The sequence below is a fragment of the Uloborus diversus genome, chromosome 5 (assembly GCF_026930045.1).
Source record: "Uloborus diversus isolate 005 chromosome 5, Udiv.v.3.1, whole genome shotgun sequence".
NCBI classification, from domain to species: Eukaryota; Metazoa; Arthropoda; class Arachnida; order Araneae; family Uloboridae; genus Uloborus; species Uloborus diversus.
Window position 1 is genome coordinate 107,939,802 of NC_072735.1, and position 17,559 is coordinate 107,957,360.

The 17,559-nt window shown below is 32.6% G+C and overlaps 1 protein-coding gene across 1 annotated transcript in view; it reads right to left on the minus strand.

Annotated features, from left to right (window-relative positions):
- LOC129221970 (cordon-bleu protein-like 1) overlaps window positions 1-5,844 on the minus strand; it is a 373,733-nt gene extending 367,889 nt beyond the window's left edge. Inside the window, exon 1 of the mRNA XM_054856374.1 lies at window positions 5,725-5,844. Within this exon, the coding sequence (XP_054712349.1) occupies window positions 5,725-5,792 (68 nt within the window). The 5' untranslated portion in view covers window positions 5,793-5,844. The remainder of the gene's footprint in view (window positions 1-5,724) is intronic.
- Between the last annotated feature and the right edge of the window lie 11,715 nt (window positions 5,845-17,559).

Below are 17,559 nucleotides of genomic sequence, written 5' to 3' on the forward strand. Positions count from 1 at the left end.
TATTTATGTACATAATATGCTGTTTGTGGATGCACTTTTGAATTATGGTTAAAAATGTGTTACTTTTTTAAAAAGGACCTAAAAAGTCACATTTGCCCCGGGACTGGGGCATTAATGATTTTTTGAGGGGCATTTGTGATGACTGCCAATTATAGGTACTTATTTTAGTGCTTTATCGTACAGGGTAATTGTGATGAAAAGTTTACATTCTAAACTGCAAGTAGCTACATTCTTAGTTTTAATATGACAATACGTTCTTGAGAAATTAAATTTATTATGACCCACAAATTAGAACATTTTTCAAAATTAAAAATGATACATGAAAAAAGATGTTATAACCTACAATTTATAAAGGAAACAGTGCAAAAATGTCATTTTTGAATTTGTTAAGGTTTTTGTACATTGGAGAAATCATTGCATATGTTTTTGAGTTCAACGTGAATGGTCCAATTCCTATAATATTTAGTGCACCAGCAAATATAAATGGCTAATTAATTTCTGAGATATCATCTCTTCTTGGCCATTGGAAAGTTTGGTTTTCAGCCTTGTGAAGAAACTTAAAAATCTATCCAGTTTTAGTTTTATTCTCTGACAAAACTCTCCCAATATAATAACACTTTACAAAATATACAGCATAATATTTCTCTAACTCGGCATGATACTGAACTTCGTTCAATTGTTGTTTGAGTCCATCTAAAGTCCATTCTTTTAAATCACCTAGTAAATTTAGTTGAGTTCCATGAATTTTGCCATCATCTTTATCAACAGAACTATTTTCATTTTGACTCTTTATCTCAGGATAAGTTTCAAGTGTTTCCCTATTTCTTCATATTCTTCTAGTTCATCAATAATAAAGTCACTCACAGATATATCACCATCACTGTCCTTGTTCAACTCTCTGTTTAGTTCTTCTTCTAAATCTCCATCTACTTCGTCACTGTTTTAGTACTTATGCACTATATTTAGAGTCTTATGAATTTAATAAATAAAAGATAATACTTTATAATAACAGCAATACATTTGAAACTTACAAACCAAAGATCTAAGTGATGTTTAAAAACATGCTTCAAAGAACACCAACTGGTAGCCATATTGGAATCACTTTTGCCCCACACTTGTCATCACTATTGCCCCACCCCCATTTTTAAAGGGGCATAAGTTATTTCACATAAAATAGCTGTTATAAGTGTTATAAAATTTATATTATTTTAAATTTATAATGTCAAACTTCATTTAAAAAGCGCAGTACAAAAATTATACTTTTAGAACAAAAATTAAAAATTTAGTGAAAACCTTTGTAGATTATCAACAAACCTGAAATCCATGTTCAAAAGTAATGTAATAGGAAAACTCCATCTATTAAAAAGTATAATGTAAATGCATCTCAAATACTTTTGAGTGTTACATAAGACATTTTATGGTATAAGACTGAGGTAAATTCATATTGTAAATAATAATATGGTGTATTCCCAACTGCCACTAATGTGGTAAACCTCAAGTTAAGTCGCCAGATCTCGCCAACTTTTTTCCACAAGGAAAGAAAGACTTGTATTCCAAACCTCCAGCTACCCAAACCCATTATCCCCTACAGAGAGGTCAACAGTAGAAGCAGTCTCTACACCCCTCTGAGTCCCAGGGGGATTGTGGCAATTGGGGTATCACCAATAATATCACAGGAGTTATAAACCCTGGTCACATTTGCCCCAAATCACAATTGCCCTACCTTACCCTATTAACTTTCTGGGGGGGGGGGGACTCATACCGATTCCTGGTGGCAAAGTTCTGTACCAAAACGATCAAAAATGTGTGGTGGGAAATATTTGCAAAAGGGTGTCCAATGCCTGGATATATAGCAAGAAACGGAGGAGGAGGCAGCGTTAATTCCAAAAGGCGTCATAAGGAAACTTCAGCCAAAGGAAAACATTCAAATACCTGCTCATTTTAAGGACATATACTTTTATAAACGACAAAAAGAATTAAGTTTGTGTTTATTATTTTGGAATTCAAACACATTTTTTACGATAAATTTTAATCTTTGAGTTCTAGTATTTTTTGAATTTTCGACACATCAGACATTTATTTACACAAAAAATAAAGATTTTGATTAAAAATTACTTCATACTAAACTTCGTCTCCTTCCCATCATCATCATCCCGATTAACTTCTTTCTGTGGGGTGAATCGCAACTCCCCTAAACCTAATAATTATAATTAGACAAACTGTTCAAAATGTCTTATTTTTGCTCCAAATTGCAAGACCAAAGGTTCTAGCCAATCAACTTCAAAAATATCTTTTATTCCTTTTTTTTATGTTCAAAGTTAAAAAATGTTCCGATTCATCTCCTTTTTACGCTACTCAACGAATTAATGTGACATTTGAACAAAAAAAACTAGAAAAATAGTCCAAGATTTGGTATCTCAGTCTTAGTTGGATACTAAATTTCAAAATTTTCTGACTTATGCATGGTAGAGAGGTATCATCTCTTGAAAGGAAAGGCAAGGGAAATGTATTAACGGCACGGAAATTTCGCATATTTTTTCCACGATCACTTTACTATCTGACGTCAGGAAAATCGCATGCAGTCATGTAAATTACTATTATAAAAACGTTTCATTAAGTAACAGAAATTATAATGCTTTAAACAACACATGTGTTATAATATTTTCATTTGATGTTATAAAGAACAATAATTCAAATATTATAAATTTTATTATAATTTATTTATGGCCCTTTTGCCGCCCCAACAATCTGTCGCCCTAGGCGGCCGCCTAGTCTTGCCTTCTGGTAGAAACGGTCTTGCATAAAAATAAAACTTGAGATGAAATTATGTAAAGGATACCAGTTGGAAATTAAGCAGATAAGAGGATATTTCGATCATTGGGGTTTTGATGCGATAGGCAAATTTTGGGCAATAACCGTTTTTTAGTCAATATTTTACCTTTAAGTTTACATTTTTGTTCAGGTTTCCCGTAACTATGATATATTCAAGTTACAATTTTCTTAATTAAGTTTTTTTTTAAATTTAATTGAGGCATTATACTGAGTTTGGAACTATTTTTTCAATTATCCATCCTTACTTTGTTGAAGAAAAAAAATTAAACTGAGTTAAGTTTCTGCTGTTACTACACAAATATCATAGAGTAAAACATTGACTTATTATTATTATCATCGCTGTCGGTGAGTAATTTGTTTATTAAATTGCAAACACCAATAATAATAATAATGATAATAATAGTAATAATAATAATAATAATAATAACTTTAACGACGATAACAGTAACAATGACTATCATCATCATCATTATTATTATTATTATCATCATTATCATCATTATTATTATTATTATTATCATTATAATAATAATTATAACGATAATAACTGTTATTATTACGATTATAGCAATTGTTTTTCACATTATTATCATCATCATCATCATCATCATTATTGTTATTATTATTATTCATTCTTGTCGAGAAGAAGCAGCCCAAATATTTTCGTCCACGATTGAAGCATTAAAAAAGACGTTAACTTTATTTTTTAAATCAGTCCTAATATATTCAGTGTTCGGAATTTGTATTGGTCCATTTTTAAAGCTTAATGTAGAAGCTGAAATGAACAGATCTCTACCTCAAAATTGAATTGTGACTTGAATTTCTTTCTGTTTAAAATAGTTCACTAACATAGTATCTAACAAGATAGCAACCAAAAAAAACTAAAAATGTAATAAGCAACTCGCTTTCATGGGTCAATACAACCTTTTACAATCACGTAATTACAAATTCGTATTTTGGTGTTGCTACAAATTAAATAAAAACCTTTTTGCTGAAACTCGGGATTACAAGAAACCCCCTTTTTAATGCAAAAGAATGAACATATAGGTGAAAATACATCCGAAAAAAGCTAGTTTTGTGACTTGGATAGAAAGGTTTTTTTGTTGAGTGTCATTTCGCCCGTAAGCTCAATTCTTTTACATCGAAAAAAGTGTTCCTTGTTACTACGAAACACGTGTCTGCAGTTTCCTGCAATTTTGTGCTTTTTAACATTGTTTTATTTTCTTTCACAAACTTGCTTTTTGTACAAAAACCACACAGTACAAAGACCACATACATGGGGTGCCCATTACTGGGGGGGGGGGATCATGGCGCATGATATGCCATTGAAATCTTTAGGGAGATGTTGTAAGGGATTTCTTACATGGAGGGGGGCGATTCACTATGGGATGAGCTCCTCTGTCTAGTTAAAAATTTTGTAAAGCCCTTAAGTTTTCATCACCTTCTAACCTATTTCTAAAACATTGGAGACATGCCGAACGTTCACTAAGCGTGGTAGAAAAACACACAAAAATTAAAAATATATATTTTTAACCGACTTCAAAAAAGAGGCGGTTATCAGTTCATACCGTATGTATGTTTTTTTTTTTTTTTTTTTGTCCACTCATAGCGTCTCACCTAGTGAACCGATTTTGATGATTCTTTTTTTAATGGATAGAGGATGGCTCAACTTAGGTTCCATTACTTTGTTTGACCATATTTGTTCTTTAGAAAAAAAGTTATGGGCAAAAAACAGTAAATTTCTCTATTAAATGATTAAAATGATATTGTAGCAAAGTTCGCACTTTTCATCCGTGGATAACGGTGGCTCAGTGGTAGAATTCTCGTCTCCCACACGAGCGACCCGGGTTCAAATCCCGACTAGGACAAAGTGAATTTTACTAAAATTTCGTTTCTACTGTTTCCCGTACTTTCCCGAATGTTCTATTAATTTCTGTATCTTTTCAAGTCTGGAAAGTTCCAGCACTTTTTCAAGTAACGTTCATTCGTGGATCTGAATAAAGATCTCGAGTTGAGATTAACGAGTATTCGCTTCATTTGGCTTTCACATTGTCTTCGCTATCTTCATCTACGCGACAATATGAGACTCATTGTTATAAAAGTTTGGTGCCATATAACTGTAACATTAATTGTAATGATAATTTTGAATAAAGGCTTTTCTAAAGCAATACAGTGATATAGAGCCGCACTTCTTACTAGGTAACTTCTTACTTAACTGAAATATCTACATTTACACTAAAAAGAATAAAATAAAAAAATTTTGAAAAAAAATAGAACCGACTTCAAAATTGCTCTAAAAAGTGAAAAATAATTTTATTCTTTAAACACCATCGATAATACTTTTAAACATAATTTTTGAAGTTGGCGCAAAAGCAAAAAATTAAATCCATTGTAACCATGATTCGTTCATATTTTTATCAAAAAATCATCCAAAGTTAGGAACGAAACATTTATATCGTTACTCAAATATGCTGTCATCAATGCGTAATGCATGTGGTAGTGAAGAAACTGGACGTGGTTAAATTTATACTTGTAGTTGAGTTATGGCTGTGAATGATTTTATCGATCGTTTTTGCGCCAACTTCAAAAATTATGTTTAAAAGTATTATCGATGGTGTTTAAAGAATAAAATTATTTTTCACTTTTTAGAGCAATTTTGAAGTCGGTTCTATTTTTTTTTCAAAATTTTTTTATTAAATGATCTTTTCTCCAGATTTACAAACAGTAAGATGATATCAGTGCCGATCTTCATAAGATATATTGTTCTAAAGTAACTCCCAAATATTTGAGTAATGTTTTTGCTATTCGAAGAACTTCAAAGAATAAATGCATTTCTTTACTATTTCGTCAATTATGCCATGACATTTTTTTTTTTAACAAAGTCCCTCTTACCTGTGATATTTGTTAACAACATAGTTCGGTGTTGCAATACTTCCTTTGAAACAGGCACAGCCCATCATCGAAAATAAATTCCACAAATTCACAGACTTTCGATAGTTGGACAACGCGTAAACAAATCGTTCACAGCAGACGATGCTAACAAGTGAAACATAAATGGCTTCACGTGATCGTGTTGTCAGCCGTCATATATGCAAACGAGAAATCGGAAAATAGCGTGGAAAAATTCCAAAATAAGTGTGACAAGTTCATAGCAGCAGGTGCTTTTTTCCTCTACTCGTCTTGTGCAAGAAGCGTTACTATAGAAACCACGCATGCGTCATTAAATGGACTTTTGAATCCGTATTTTGCACACTACCTGCTGTCTACGAGTTGTAAAAGACAGAGAAGACATTAAAATTAGGTGTAAAAGGAAGTCACTGTTTGTGGTACAGGTAAAAGTGGAAAAAAATAAACAGTTCACATCCTAAGTTGAAACAATAGATTAGAAAAAGATTTTGCACGTTTTAACTAAACAAAGAAGAAGAAAAAAAGAACATTATTAAAAAAGTTTTTAGGATATAGATTAATAGCAATTAAATCTATATCCTAATATTCTGCCTTCTGAATAAACTCATTAAAATAAAGAAAGAAATCACATGTGAGCCAGTCAGAAGCAAAGGGATGTAAGAGGGCATTTTCAAATTTTGAATAAACCGCGTTCAAAAACATCTCCTAGGTAGTCTTTCATTATTTTTTTTTTAAAATCATGCTGTATAGCAGCACGTACCAAAGCTGCTAGTACTATCTCCTGCCCCAAGACAGAGAATAGTTTCACCTACCATTTGTGTACTGGTTATCTCCAAATTTTTAATTTTGCCTCTTACATCCCTTTGCTTCTCACTGCCTCATATTTATTTCGTATTTCATTTAAAAACTAGTTGAGAAAATTAACAAATTTTAATAAAAATTCAAATACTATCAGACACATGCGGCATTCAAAACACATTAAACCTAAATTTAAGCAAATAAAACAACCAAATTGCTAAAAATTAATGATAAAACCAACACTATTAAGGGGGTCCGGGACACATTTTGAAATTTTTTTTGTTATATACTTTAGAGTTTTGAAATTTTTTGCACTGATTCACCATTTATTTAATAAGCAAAATCATAACATAAATATGAAAAAAAGAAAATTTTTCATTTAAATTTAATTAGTTTTTTTTTTTATAAAAAATGGGGTTGCTTTAAATTGCTATAGCTCAAAATATTCTTAAACAATTTTCAATTTTTTTTCAATGAATTACGCACAAATATCTAAGCTTTAATTTTTATTCGGCGATTTTAAAAATATTGATTCAATAAAAAATATTTGAAGAAAAATTTCAAAAAATTCGAAGATACTTTTTTTTTAAAAATCGTAATTTTTGTAGTAAACGTTTTTTTTAAATTCGACGAATAAAATTTAAAGTAAACTGTTTGAAAAAGATATGCTCCAAGTTTCAATCCTTTATCTTTATCGGTTAATGACTTATAAGATTTTGAATGCAAGAAATCGGGAAAAATTGCATCATGGAGAAAAACGCGTTTAAAGTTTTAAAGTTAAGTACACATTAGTTAGGTGCATGAAACAAAAATAATTATATCTTTCGTTCTATTTAAGATAGAAACAAGATTCAAACCTACTCTTAAGCAGAAAAACACGGAGTAATTTTTTACATGATAAAAAAAATTGCAAAATTTGACGATTTTTGTGTCCCGGACCCCCTTAAAGCACAAAATTTGTTTTAATAACATTGGTTATTAAAAAAAATGAAAGTCGAATGTAAACGATCGATTTGAGATCGATCGTTTACAACGACAAGTCCCAACCCTGCAACACCTGAAAGACAACAACCGGCTAGCCATCGCCAACATTCCTGTCGATATGCTCGAAAGAGTAGAAGAAAATTTCAAATCTAAGGTAGATCAGTGCATCATTAATGGGGGCCGCCAATTGCCCGATGTAATTTTTAAATGTAGTCAAAATAATTCAGAATGCATACAATATCTTATAAAAAGAAATAAATTGATATATGAAGTACTTTTTCTTTTATTGGCTTTTCAAATCAGCAAGTTTCCCTGCCGCACCCTGCATAATCTTCATAAGTGTACGAAGCAAGCTTTTTCACCCAATTATTAATTATGTGTATACATGCGTTCCACAAATTGTTGGTTTTCATGAATCTTGTAATGTGCACATTGTTTATATTTTATGTATAAGAATAGTTGAGAAATAGTTTTAATAAAATCGTTGTAGTGTAATACTGTTAAATCCACATGTTTGAAAGACTCATAATGCACCCAAAAGATCGTGTACACTTCCGATGAGAGCAAACATAATGCTAGTCGGGTTCGGAGCCCGACGACGAGCCGTCAAACATCCATCTATTAAATGCGAAGTTGTAAGAGCTCGTTAACTCTGCGGGTCCGAAAGTTCTGTAGTCGATTGCAAGCAGTTATCATGGGTGCAGAGTTGGAAGCACGGAGACCCTTGTCCTTCCTGGTTGGAAGTGACCTTTCCTCCCCTAAGCCTAAGTTGTGATGGTGCACCACCACCACAACTCGGACTTCGGGAGAGTCTCACTCTCACATGAGCCGCTTCCTTCTGCCTTAAGTCCTTTACTCGCAACACGAATCAGTGGCTCGCAACACGAATCAATTGGTTGGTCATTACTAACCAATCAGTCATAACGTCTGTCCTAAATAACTCTTATTTTCAGATTCCACAACAGAATCACAAAACTCACTACCTCCGAAATAAATACTCAAAAAAGCAGTATTAATCCTTCCAAGCTTTTATCATCTTTAATCAGCACAAATTTTACGAGCCGGTATCTTTTTTCTTTTGCAAAAAAGGTGCTCATGAACGAGATTTCAAGAGTTGTAGATCGAATAATATGAAATTGTTCCAATTTCTTTTTTCATTCTTTTTTATTGTTAAAAAGTCATGCGTATCTTTTTCTATCCCCCTCTCCTCTACCAACCAAAATAACCCCTCTATCAAATATTTTCCTATTGTCAGGTGTTGTCAAAACTGAAAATTGAGAACTCATTTCTCCTCTACATTATCAAGTTGTATTTATTTGAGACAGTTTTTCTTACTTTTTCAAGCATGTGTCCCTTGGAGAAATGAACATTTTCACTTGTCTTTTTCCACAGGAATTAAAATCACCAACAACCTTTTTTCCAAATTAAACCAATTCTTAAGAACTAAATTCATCATCCCCTTTTTTAGGAACTAAAACTTCTCAATTGACCTCTCTTACGAACGACTATTTTTTTTTATTCTTTTGACTAAAAATTGTCACGGACAACTGAAACTAAAATTTCATTCATATTTTAAGTGATTATTTTTCGGTAATGGATCAATTTGAATAATGGGCGCAACAAAAATTTAGGCAAAAAGCGAAGGCGTATTGCAAGGTAAACGAAAATGAAAACGAAAGAAAAAAAACCCAAAATGTAGCTTTAGTCAAGTTTTATACATTCGGATATTTTTTTTTTTTTTTGTTCTTACGTGTTATTAGCATGAGTGAGTATAATTCGTTTTCTGTTGATACTATTTCGTACAGTAGCTGGGTTTAGGTGAATTTTTTTTTCCACTTTTATTTTTAGATTTGCCTTAAATTCAAGGCCACACACGCAGCTTTTCCGAATAAGTGATACGAAAAAATATGTTTTAGCCAATTTCCTTTTTACGCTTTTGCTATTCACATAATGAAAAGTATCTCCGGTTTCGTAACTACCCAAGCTGCGATATATTCTTGACAATGAAAGTATAAAACGCTTTCAAGAAAAAAAAGTAATAAATAAAACATTGCATCATTAAAGAGTTGGCTACGTCACTAAGTCAAACGCCAAAAGAAAAATATTCTCACCATCTACTTAAGAACCATTTGTAGTTCGTCATTATTCTTAACTAGACTACGTTCTACGCCCCGAAGAAGCTCAATGAATTGTGGTAGTCATTAGTGCCGACAGACTTGGATAGTTGCCGAAAATGTAGCGAGGGGGCTGTCGCAGCGTTCATTCAAGAAGGATAAAAAGTTATAAAGGTGCAAAAAGCGATTTTTCTGATGTTAAGTCTTTTTATATGAAAGATAAGGAATACATTGTTTCCCTAATCGTGAATAATCTTTCAGACAGGAAATTTGTTATTTATTGCCTCGTTTTATATTCGATATCATTTGATTTTTCTAATTTACATGTTTTAGTTTTAAGTTGTGAATTATAATTGAGGCAGTGAGAAGCAAAGGGATGTAAGTGAAAAAAAATAAATTTTGACTCTGTTGAGGACTTGCCTCTGTTTCGAGGCAAGATATGGTACTAGTAGCCCTGGAAGATGCTTCTACACAGCATGATTTGAAAAACTTTACAATGAAAGCCTACCTAGAATCAGAACTTTTAACGCGTTTTACTCAAAACTTTAAAATGTCCATTTTCATCTATATTTGCTTCTCACTGCCTCAGTGTTGTTCACTGGCAGAAAAAAAAAATAAAGATTTTCATATGACTCTCTAAAGAGAAAATGTTTTCAATCTCTTATTTATTTAGTTGATTCATGTATTTTCTGGAAAAAATTTTCATAATTCAATCTGAACATGTTATATTTCAAGCAAAGAAATTTTTCGATTCACTGCTTGTTGCTGTAACTGGCAGATTTGCAAGAGTTTGGAAGAACATGGTTTTCAAGAGTTTGGTTGAGCAAAGTTTGCAAGAGTTTGGTAGAGTGTAGTTTGCTAGTTTGAAAAAAAAAGCAAAAAATTGAAATTTTTTTGACTAGGTATATCAACATATATTCGCGTTAGTCAACAATAATGAACTTTTTCCACAGTTTATTTCAGCTTATATGAGCTTCTAATTTCACACTAAGTAATTTTGTTTCACCTTGTAACTTTGCTTTAGTTAATGTAGTTTTCATGGTCAAGCTAATTATAATATAGAGGTACCACTATTTCACATCAAAAATCACAATAACATTTTGTACTTGTAAGCCAGTTGGCTAGAGTACGACTAATCCACCTTGCCTTGTGTATTTCTGACTCCCTTTAAAAACATCTTTTACAGTTCATGCTGCTATTGTTTCTAACTAAGCTGCGTAGTGACTTCTCACTATTTGCAGACCTAGTACATTCCGCAGAGGTCGGCAACAAATCTTTCATGTGGCAACACCATCAGTGGATACCATCCGCTGAGCAGGCTTCGAGAATTTTGACCCACAGCTCACCCACCATCCGCTGAGCAGACTTCGAGAATTTTGACCCACAGCTTACCCTCCAGGTAGAGGCGCGTGGGCTCTTACTATAAGATACTGCACTAGGAATTTAATTTTGTTTTGAGTATTCAAAGCCAAATGAATACATGAGGGATCTTTAACATGCCGCATCGTCATATGACATGGACGCTGTCGATTTTCTGCATCTTGAAAATTCATTGACTAATACCAGGTTTGAACTGCGTGTTTGAACGAAAAAGGCGAACTCCTAACAACTCTGTTGACATTACAGTTGATGTGTAGAAAGATTTTCAATTCGTTTGTAATTATCTGCTCGCTCTTGCGGTAATCGGAGAAGGGCTCTAAAACATCGCGTGTTTTTAAATTTGGAGTAGAAATTGGAAAGAGAAAAGTGCAGCGCATGCACTACAAAAATTCTTTTACACGTTCTTAACACTTTAATCTGAAGAAGCGTAGATATGAGGATCATAAATGAATGCATGCATTCAAGCTCGGAAATTTTTATCACTCACCGCACAAAAAAGTGAGTGCTCTTTCTCAATATGAAATGTTATCGTTTAATTATATATAATATTTATCAAACTGATAAGGATACAAGAATTTGCGAGGGTCATATTCAAAAACTGGAAGCTCTTAGCAGCATGGCTATAAAAAGCATTGCTCTATTTTCACAGTTAAATCATTTTCTATTAAACAGTGGATGAAAAAATGATCATTTGTTTTTTACCTTCTTGTACGAAATGCAAGTAAATGATGAATTAACGAAAAATGTTTTATACAAATTTCGACCTAAATTCCTATTTTAATAACCCCAAATGAATTATGGTTGTTTTTTTTTTCGTTACTTCCACATGTTACGCACATATGTGCGTACGAACGTTCAGGCAACCGAATGTTCAATTTTAGACCATCACCGAGTTCATAGCAACGAATTTTTCAGTGATGTCGGTATGTACCTCTCATAACGCAAAAACTTTAAGCCGAAGAAGGTTGAAATTTGGAATGTAGGATCTGTATAGCGTCTAGTTGGGAAGTTTCCTTTTTGGTCACAGTTGGACGTTCCAAGAGGGTTCTTACCTCGTTTTTAACCGACTTCAAAAAGGAGGCGGTTATCAGTTCATACCGTATGTATGTTTTTTTTTTTTTTGTTTGTTTGTCCACTCACAGCGTCTCACCTAGTGAACCGATTTTGATGATTCTTTCTTTAATGGATAGGAGATGGCTCAACTTAGGTCCCATTACTTTGTTTGACTATATTTGTCCTTTACAAAAAAAGTTATGGGCAAAAAACCATAAATTTCATGCAATTTCCCAATTAAATGATTAAATATTGTAACGAAGTTCGCGCCTACCTTCCGTGGATAACGGTGGCTCAGTGGTAGAATTCTCGCCTTCCACGCGAGCCACCCGGGTTCAAATCCTGACTAGGACAAAAAGGGCTTTACTAAGTTTTCGTTTCTACTGTTTCTCGAATGTTCTATTGATTTCTGTATCTTTCCTAATCTGGAAAATTCCGGCATTTTCTCAAGTGGTAAAGATACATTTTTAGTGTCAATCGCTTAAAGTTTAAGATGTGCTTATAGTTTTTTTTTTTTAGTATGTAGCATTTTTAGGAAAAAAAAGGGTAAAGTTTCATGATGGTAACTTCTTACTTTTACAGAAATATATACATTTACACTAAAAAGGATGAAAGAAAAAATTTTGGAAAAAAATAGAACCGACTTCAAAATTGCTCTAAAAAGGGAAAAATAATTTTATTCTTTAAACACCATCGATAATACTTTTAAACATAATTTTTGAAGTTGGCGCAAAAACGATAGAACAGATCATTCACCGCCATAATTCAACTACAACTATAAATTTTACCAGGCCTAGTTCCTTTACTACCACATATATTATGCATTGATAACAGCATCTTTGAGTAACGATATAAATGGTTCGTTTCTAACTTTCGATGATTTTCTGAAAAAAATATGAACGAAGCATGGTTACACTGGATTTTACGTTTTGTTTTTGCGCCAACTTCAAAAATTATGTTTAAAAGTATTATCGATGGTGTTTAAAGAATAAAATTATTTTTCCCTTTTTAGAGCAATTTTGAAGTCGGTTCTATTTTTTTCCAAAATTTTTTTGCATAAATCAATGCCAATTTCAAGTCGTTTCTCACGTAATGTTTGCTGAAGTAACGAAAAAATTTAGGTGATGTATTGCCCACCTGGTTATGTATCGCCATTTTTGTTTTTTTTCCCGCACCAATTGCTACTGCCAAAAATACTATATCAAATCCACTGACAGTTTGGCAATATTTAACGAGATTCCCATAGCATCACCAATGCTAAATATTGCTGATATTTCAGTGATCACTTTCTGTAAAACTGTCTTTCCTGCATCTGTTTGCAGAAAACTAGGGAGTGTAAATATTTAAAATGTACTGCTCAATATCTTCACTCTAAGGCAGGGATGGGTAAATTTTACTAGGATATGGACCACTTGCAATTTTCGCAAACTGTCGCGGTTAGTTATTAGTAGCTATTTTTCAAATGGGTAACACATAAAAGTAACAATTGGTTCTAGTCTCGCAAATTCTTTAAAACCTTTCTCATATTCAAAGCTAAGTTTTATTATTTCCCCATAATATTTCTCTTTATTTGATGTACCTCCGTTTCGTAAGAAAACTCGTAATACAGTTATCATTTAAGTTTTTTAGCGCAACTTTTTCTTATTGGCGTTGCAATACTGGCAATTCTACAACTTCATGCTTGGTGTATAAATATATGAATGTTGTAATACATAAATAAATAACCAAACGCAAGGTATTTGCTTCATACTTATGAGTTTAGACATGCAGGGGTGCCCACAGGGGGGGGGGGGATTATGGCGCAAGTTGCGCCATCAAAATTTGGGGGGGGGGATATTTTTCCAAAAGTTTTTTTTTTTTCTAGAACATGAAATTTTTGATTTTGAAAGGAAAAAAATATTTATACTTATTCAACATGTATAAATACATGTATAAATAATACTTTTTGGACGTACTCATTCCAAAATTTACTAGCCGCGTCTCTTCTTTACCTTTACTAATAATAAAACTGAAAGTCTGTATCTCTGGATCTTTGTCCCTCTGGATGTCTTACGCGCATAGCACCTAAACCGTTTTCAGGGCTCATAGTCCTCCTATATCTCCTATATTTAGTATATTTAAACGATTTGTCAGATATTCTCCTATGTTTCCCATATTTTCTCACTAATTCGATTTTCTTCTTTTTCTATTCCAATTTTAAGAACATGTTCCCTTGCAAAATTATCATAAGATGGACGAGTAAATTACCAAGTTATCATAACGTGGAACCGTAACATGGGCAAGCCAATTGGCGAGAAATTCACCTTACATTATTTGTAAATATACAGGCGAACCAAAAGAGCTTTTACTTTTCTACTACGAGCAAAGCCGTGCAGGTACCACTAGTCGTCAATAAAATCATTGAGAAGAAAGATCTGTTACCATTTTTTTTCTCGACTGTGAACAAATAAAATTCTTACTTTTGTTTTGAGGCTTTTCCTATAATCGGGGTGTGCAAAATTATTCCTTTTTGGTTATTTTTCCGCGATCTGTCGGGAAATTTTACAGATTTTCTTTTTCTTTTTGTTCCAAGCCTGATTATTAAACACACATCACTTGAAATAACTTTTATTTTCGATGTAGATCTTGCAAAGTCGGGCGACGCAGCTAGTTTATAATGAATTAAAAAGAAATCAAATCGTCTGATCCTGATTTGCAACGGACTCTGACTCCATCCCGTCTTTCATGATCCCTTTATTCAAAACTAGCGTTACCTGCACGGCTTGACCTTGGCCCGTAGTAGAAAATTAAAAGATCATTTGATTCGCCTGTATATTTTTAAAATGGATGATGAATTTCTAGCCGATGTGCTATGTTAATTTGCTCGCCCATGTTACGGTTCCACGTTATGATAATTTGGTGATTTACTCTTCCACGTTATGATAATTTGCTGGGTAAAATGGGCTTAAAATTGGAAAAGAAAAAGAACAAAATTTGAATTAAAAAAAAAAAAGCTTCGACGTGCTCACCCTTATGCTACGGACTAATTTTGTGCCAAATTTCATGAAAATCGGCAAAAACCATGGCTCATAGCAAGTGAAAAAAAATATATAGGAGTTTAGAAGGAAAAATATAGGAGTTTGATAGCAAAATATATAGGAGTTTGGCAGCAAAATCTATAGGAGTTTGACATCAAAATATATAGGAGTTTATTAGGTTAGGAATTTCGAAAAAGTATATCATCAAGTATGTTTGAAGCACTGAAAAAAAAAAAAAAAAAAACAAGAGCCAATATCAATACAATTCTATTTTGCATGAAGTCATAGCAATGTGAAGAGTCACAGATATGAGAGCAAATGAATTTTTGCACCCACTGCCCCTTACATGAATCATGTTTGTTGAGCACAATTTTGATTCAATTACACAAAATTGTGTGTGCATGTTTTTCTTTTTTTTTTAAACATAGAATCCCACATACAATTTCAGAGAACTTTATTAAATTTTTGGTCAAACGAGATATTATTAGAAGTATATTGCACCTTCAAAATATCCATTCTCTGATTATTTGAAGAATTTAATCTCAAAACCGTATGAAAAAGCAATTACAAAATTGAGATTTTTAACTTACGTGCTTCGAAAAATGCATCTCTTATTGATTGCTAAAACTAGGTAATAATTAATTTGGGCATTTTTTTTTCAATGTCATAAATTTACCTTTAGTCCTCGGAATTGGTACCTCATTGTTTCAATGCTAACACTAAGATGAAAAGTCCCGTCGACTACATATCTCTCTCGTCTCACTGGTGTTGTTGGACATATCATGAGACAATTGTTACGAAAAGTGAGCAACACTCTGCCTCACTTTCGTTTCACTATTTACAAAAAAAAAAAAAAAAAAAAAAAAAAAACTGCTAAACGAAGGCAAAGAAATTAAGACTGCTAATGCACCACGTTTGTGGGTGAGAGAGAGAGAGAGAGAGAGAGAATTGGTAAGTCTCATACGCTTGATTTATTTAAGCGGCGTGTTTGACTCAAATATTCTACAATTTTTTAATGTTAAAATCGGATTTCGTTTTGTTTTTGAGGAATTGATTCCTTAAAGGGACTGATTCAATTATATATGTACATACGTGGGTGAATTTGACCTAATCTGCCAAACGAAAGGGGGTGTTAGAAGAGCCCAAGTGTAGCATAGAACCATCCATTATCCTCTGCAATTTGTAACCGTAATCGAGTAAATAGAAAAAAAAAAAGCTAAAAAAAACAATAATTCTGAAATGAAGATCTGACTGAAACCTAATTCTGAAATGAAGAAATTTTGTGTGTGATTTCTGAAATTCTCAGAAAATCACACACAAAATAAATACTTATTTGAAAAAGCAAACAAAATCCCATAAAACAACTTTTTTCATCGAGATAGTTACATTTTTCAGCGAGCTACAAGCTTTTACTCAAAGTTGAATTGATACCAAAATCTGTACACAGCATTTTCAAAAACAATCGTTTGAGCTACAACCGGTCATTTGAGCTACTTGTAAAATTATATGTGATAAAATTAAAAGCTTTAAAAATCTTTACAGCAGTACACTTAAAGTGAACACGGTATACTTTAAAAATTATAAAGTAAACTCATTAAAAATTTTGAAAACAAGTTAAAAGTTGCAAGTAAAGCCATCTATATTTTGTATGTTTTATTGAAATAATCAAACAGAAGTTTAGTACGTATGCCAACATTAAAAATGTAAGAGTGCACAGTGCAGGGGAGAAAGAAGAAAAAAATGGATCAAAGTTTTTTGCATTTTTGAGTAGCATTTAACATTTGACAATAAAAATATATTTGACAATAAAAATAATTCGAAATCGAATTTTCGAAAACTCGCTTCGAGGTGCACACCCCATGACACAAACTAATTTTGTGCCAAATTTCATGAAAATCCGCCGAACAGTCTAGGCGTATGCGCGTCACAGAGATCCAGATATCCAGACAGAGAGACTCTCAGCTTTATTATTAGTAAAGATAACTGAGCTTGCAATAGAAGATATAAATTTCCGATTTAATTTTGATGTTCCTTTTCTTAAAAATGCGTACAACTTTTCTCCTGTTGGTTTTACAGCCTTGTTAATGGTTTTGTAATCCAAGGGAAGTAAATCTACTTCAGGGGTGTATACATGTAACAGTGATGAGAGGGAGGTCAAAAATGGCTGAAATAAAACGTTTTTTAATTGTTTTTCCCCCGGCTATTTATTAATTGTTTGTAAGAATTTCGACCACTTTGCTCTAGCCTTTCATGGATTCCTTTGAACCAAAACAATCGTTTAAAACTGATTTTGAAGTTTTCGAATGACATACTTTTTCAGCCCATCACTTGGAAAAAAAAGCTTAAGTTTATGTAGAATTTTTCATTTCACTTTACTCTAGTTTTTCTATCATTTTTAAATTGATTGTTCTATCAATTTATCATTAGATGATTTTCATAAAACTTTCAATGATGTTAGGTTCCATTGTTGGAAG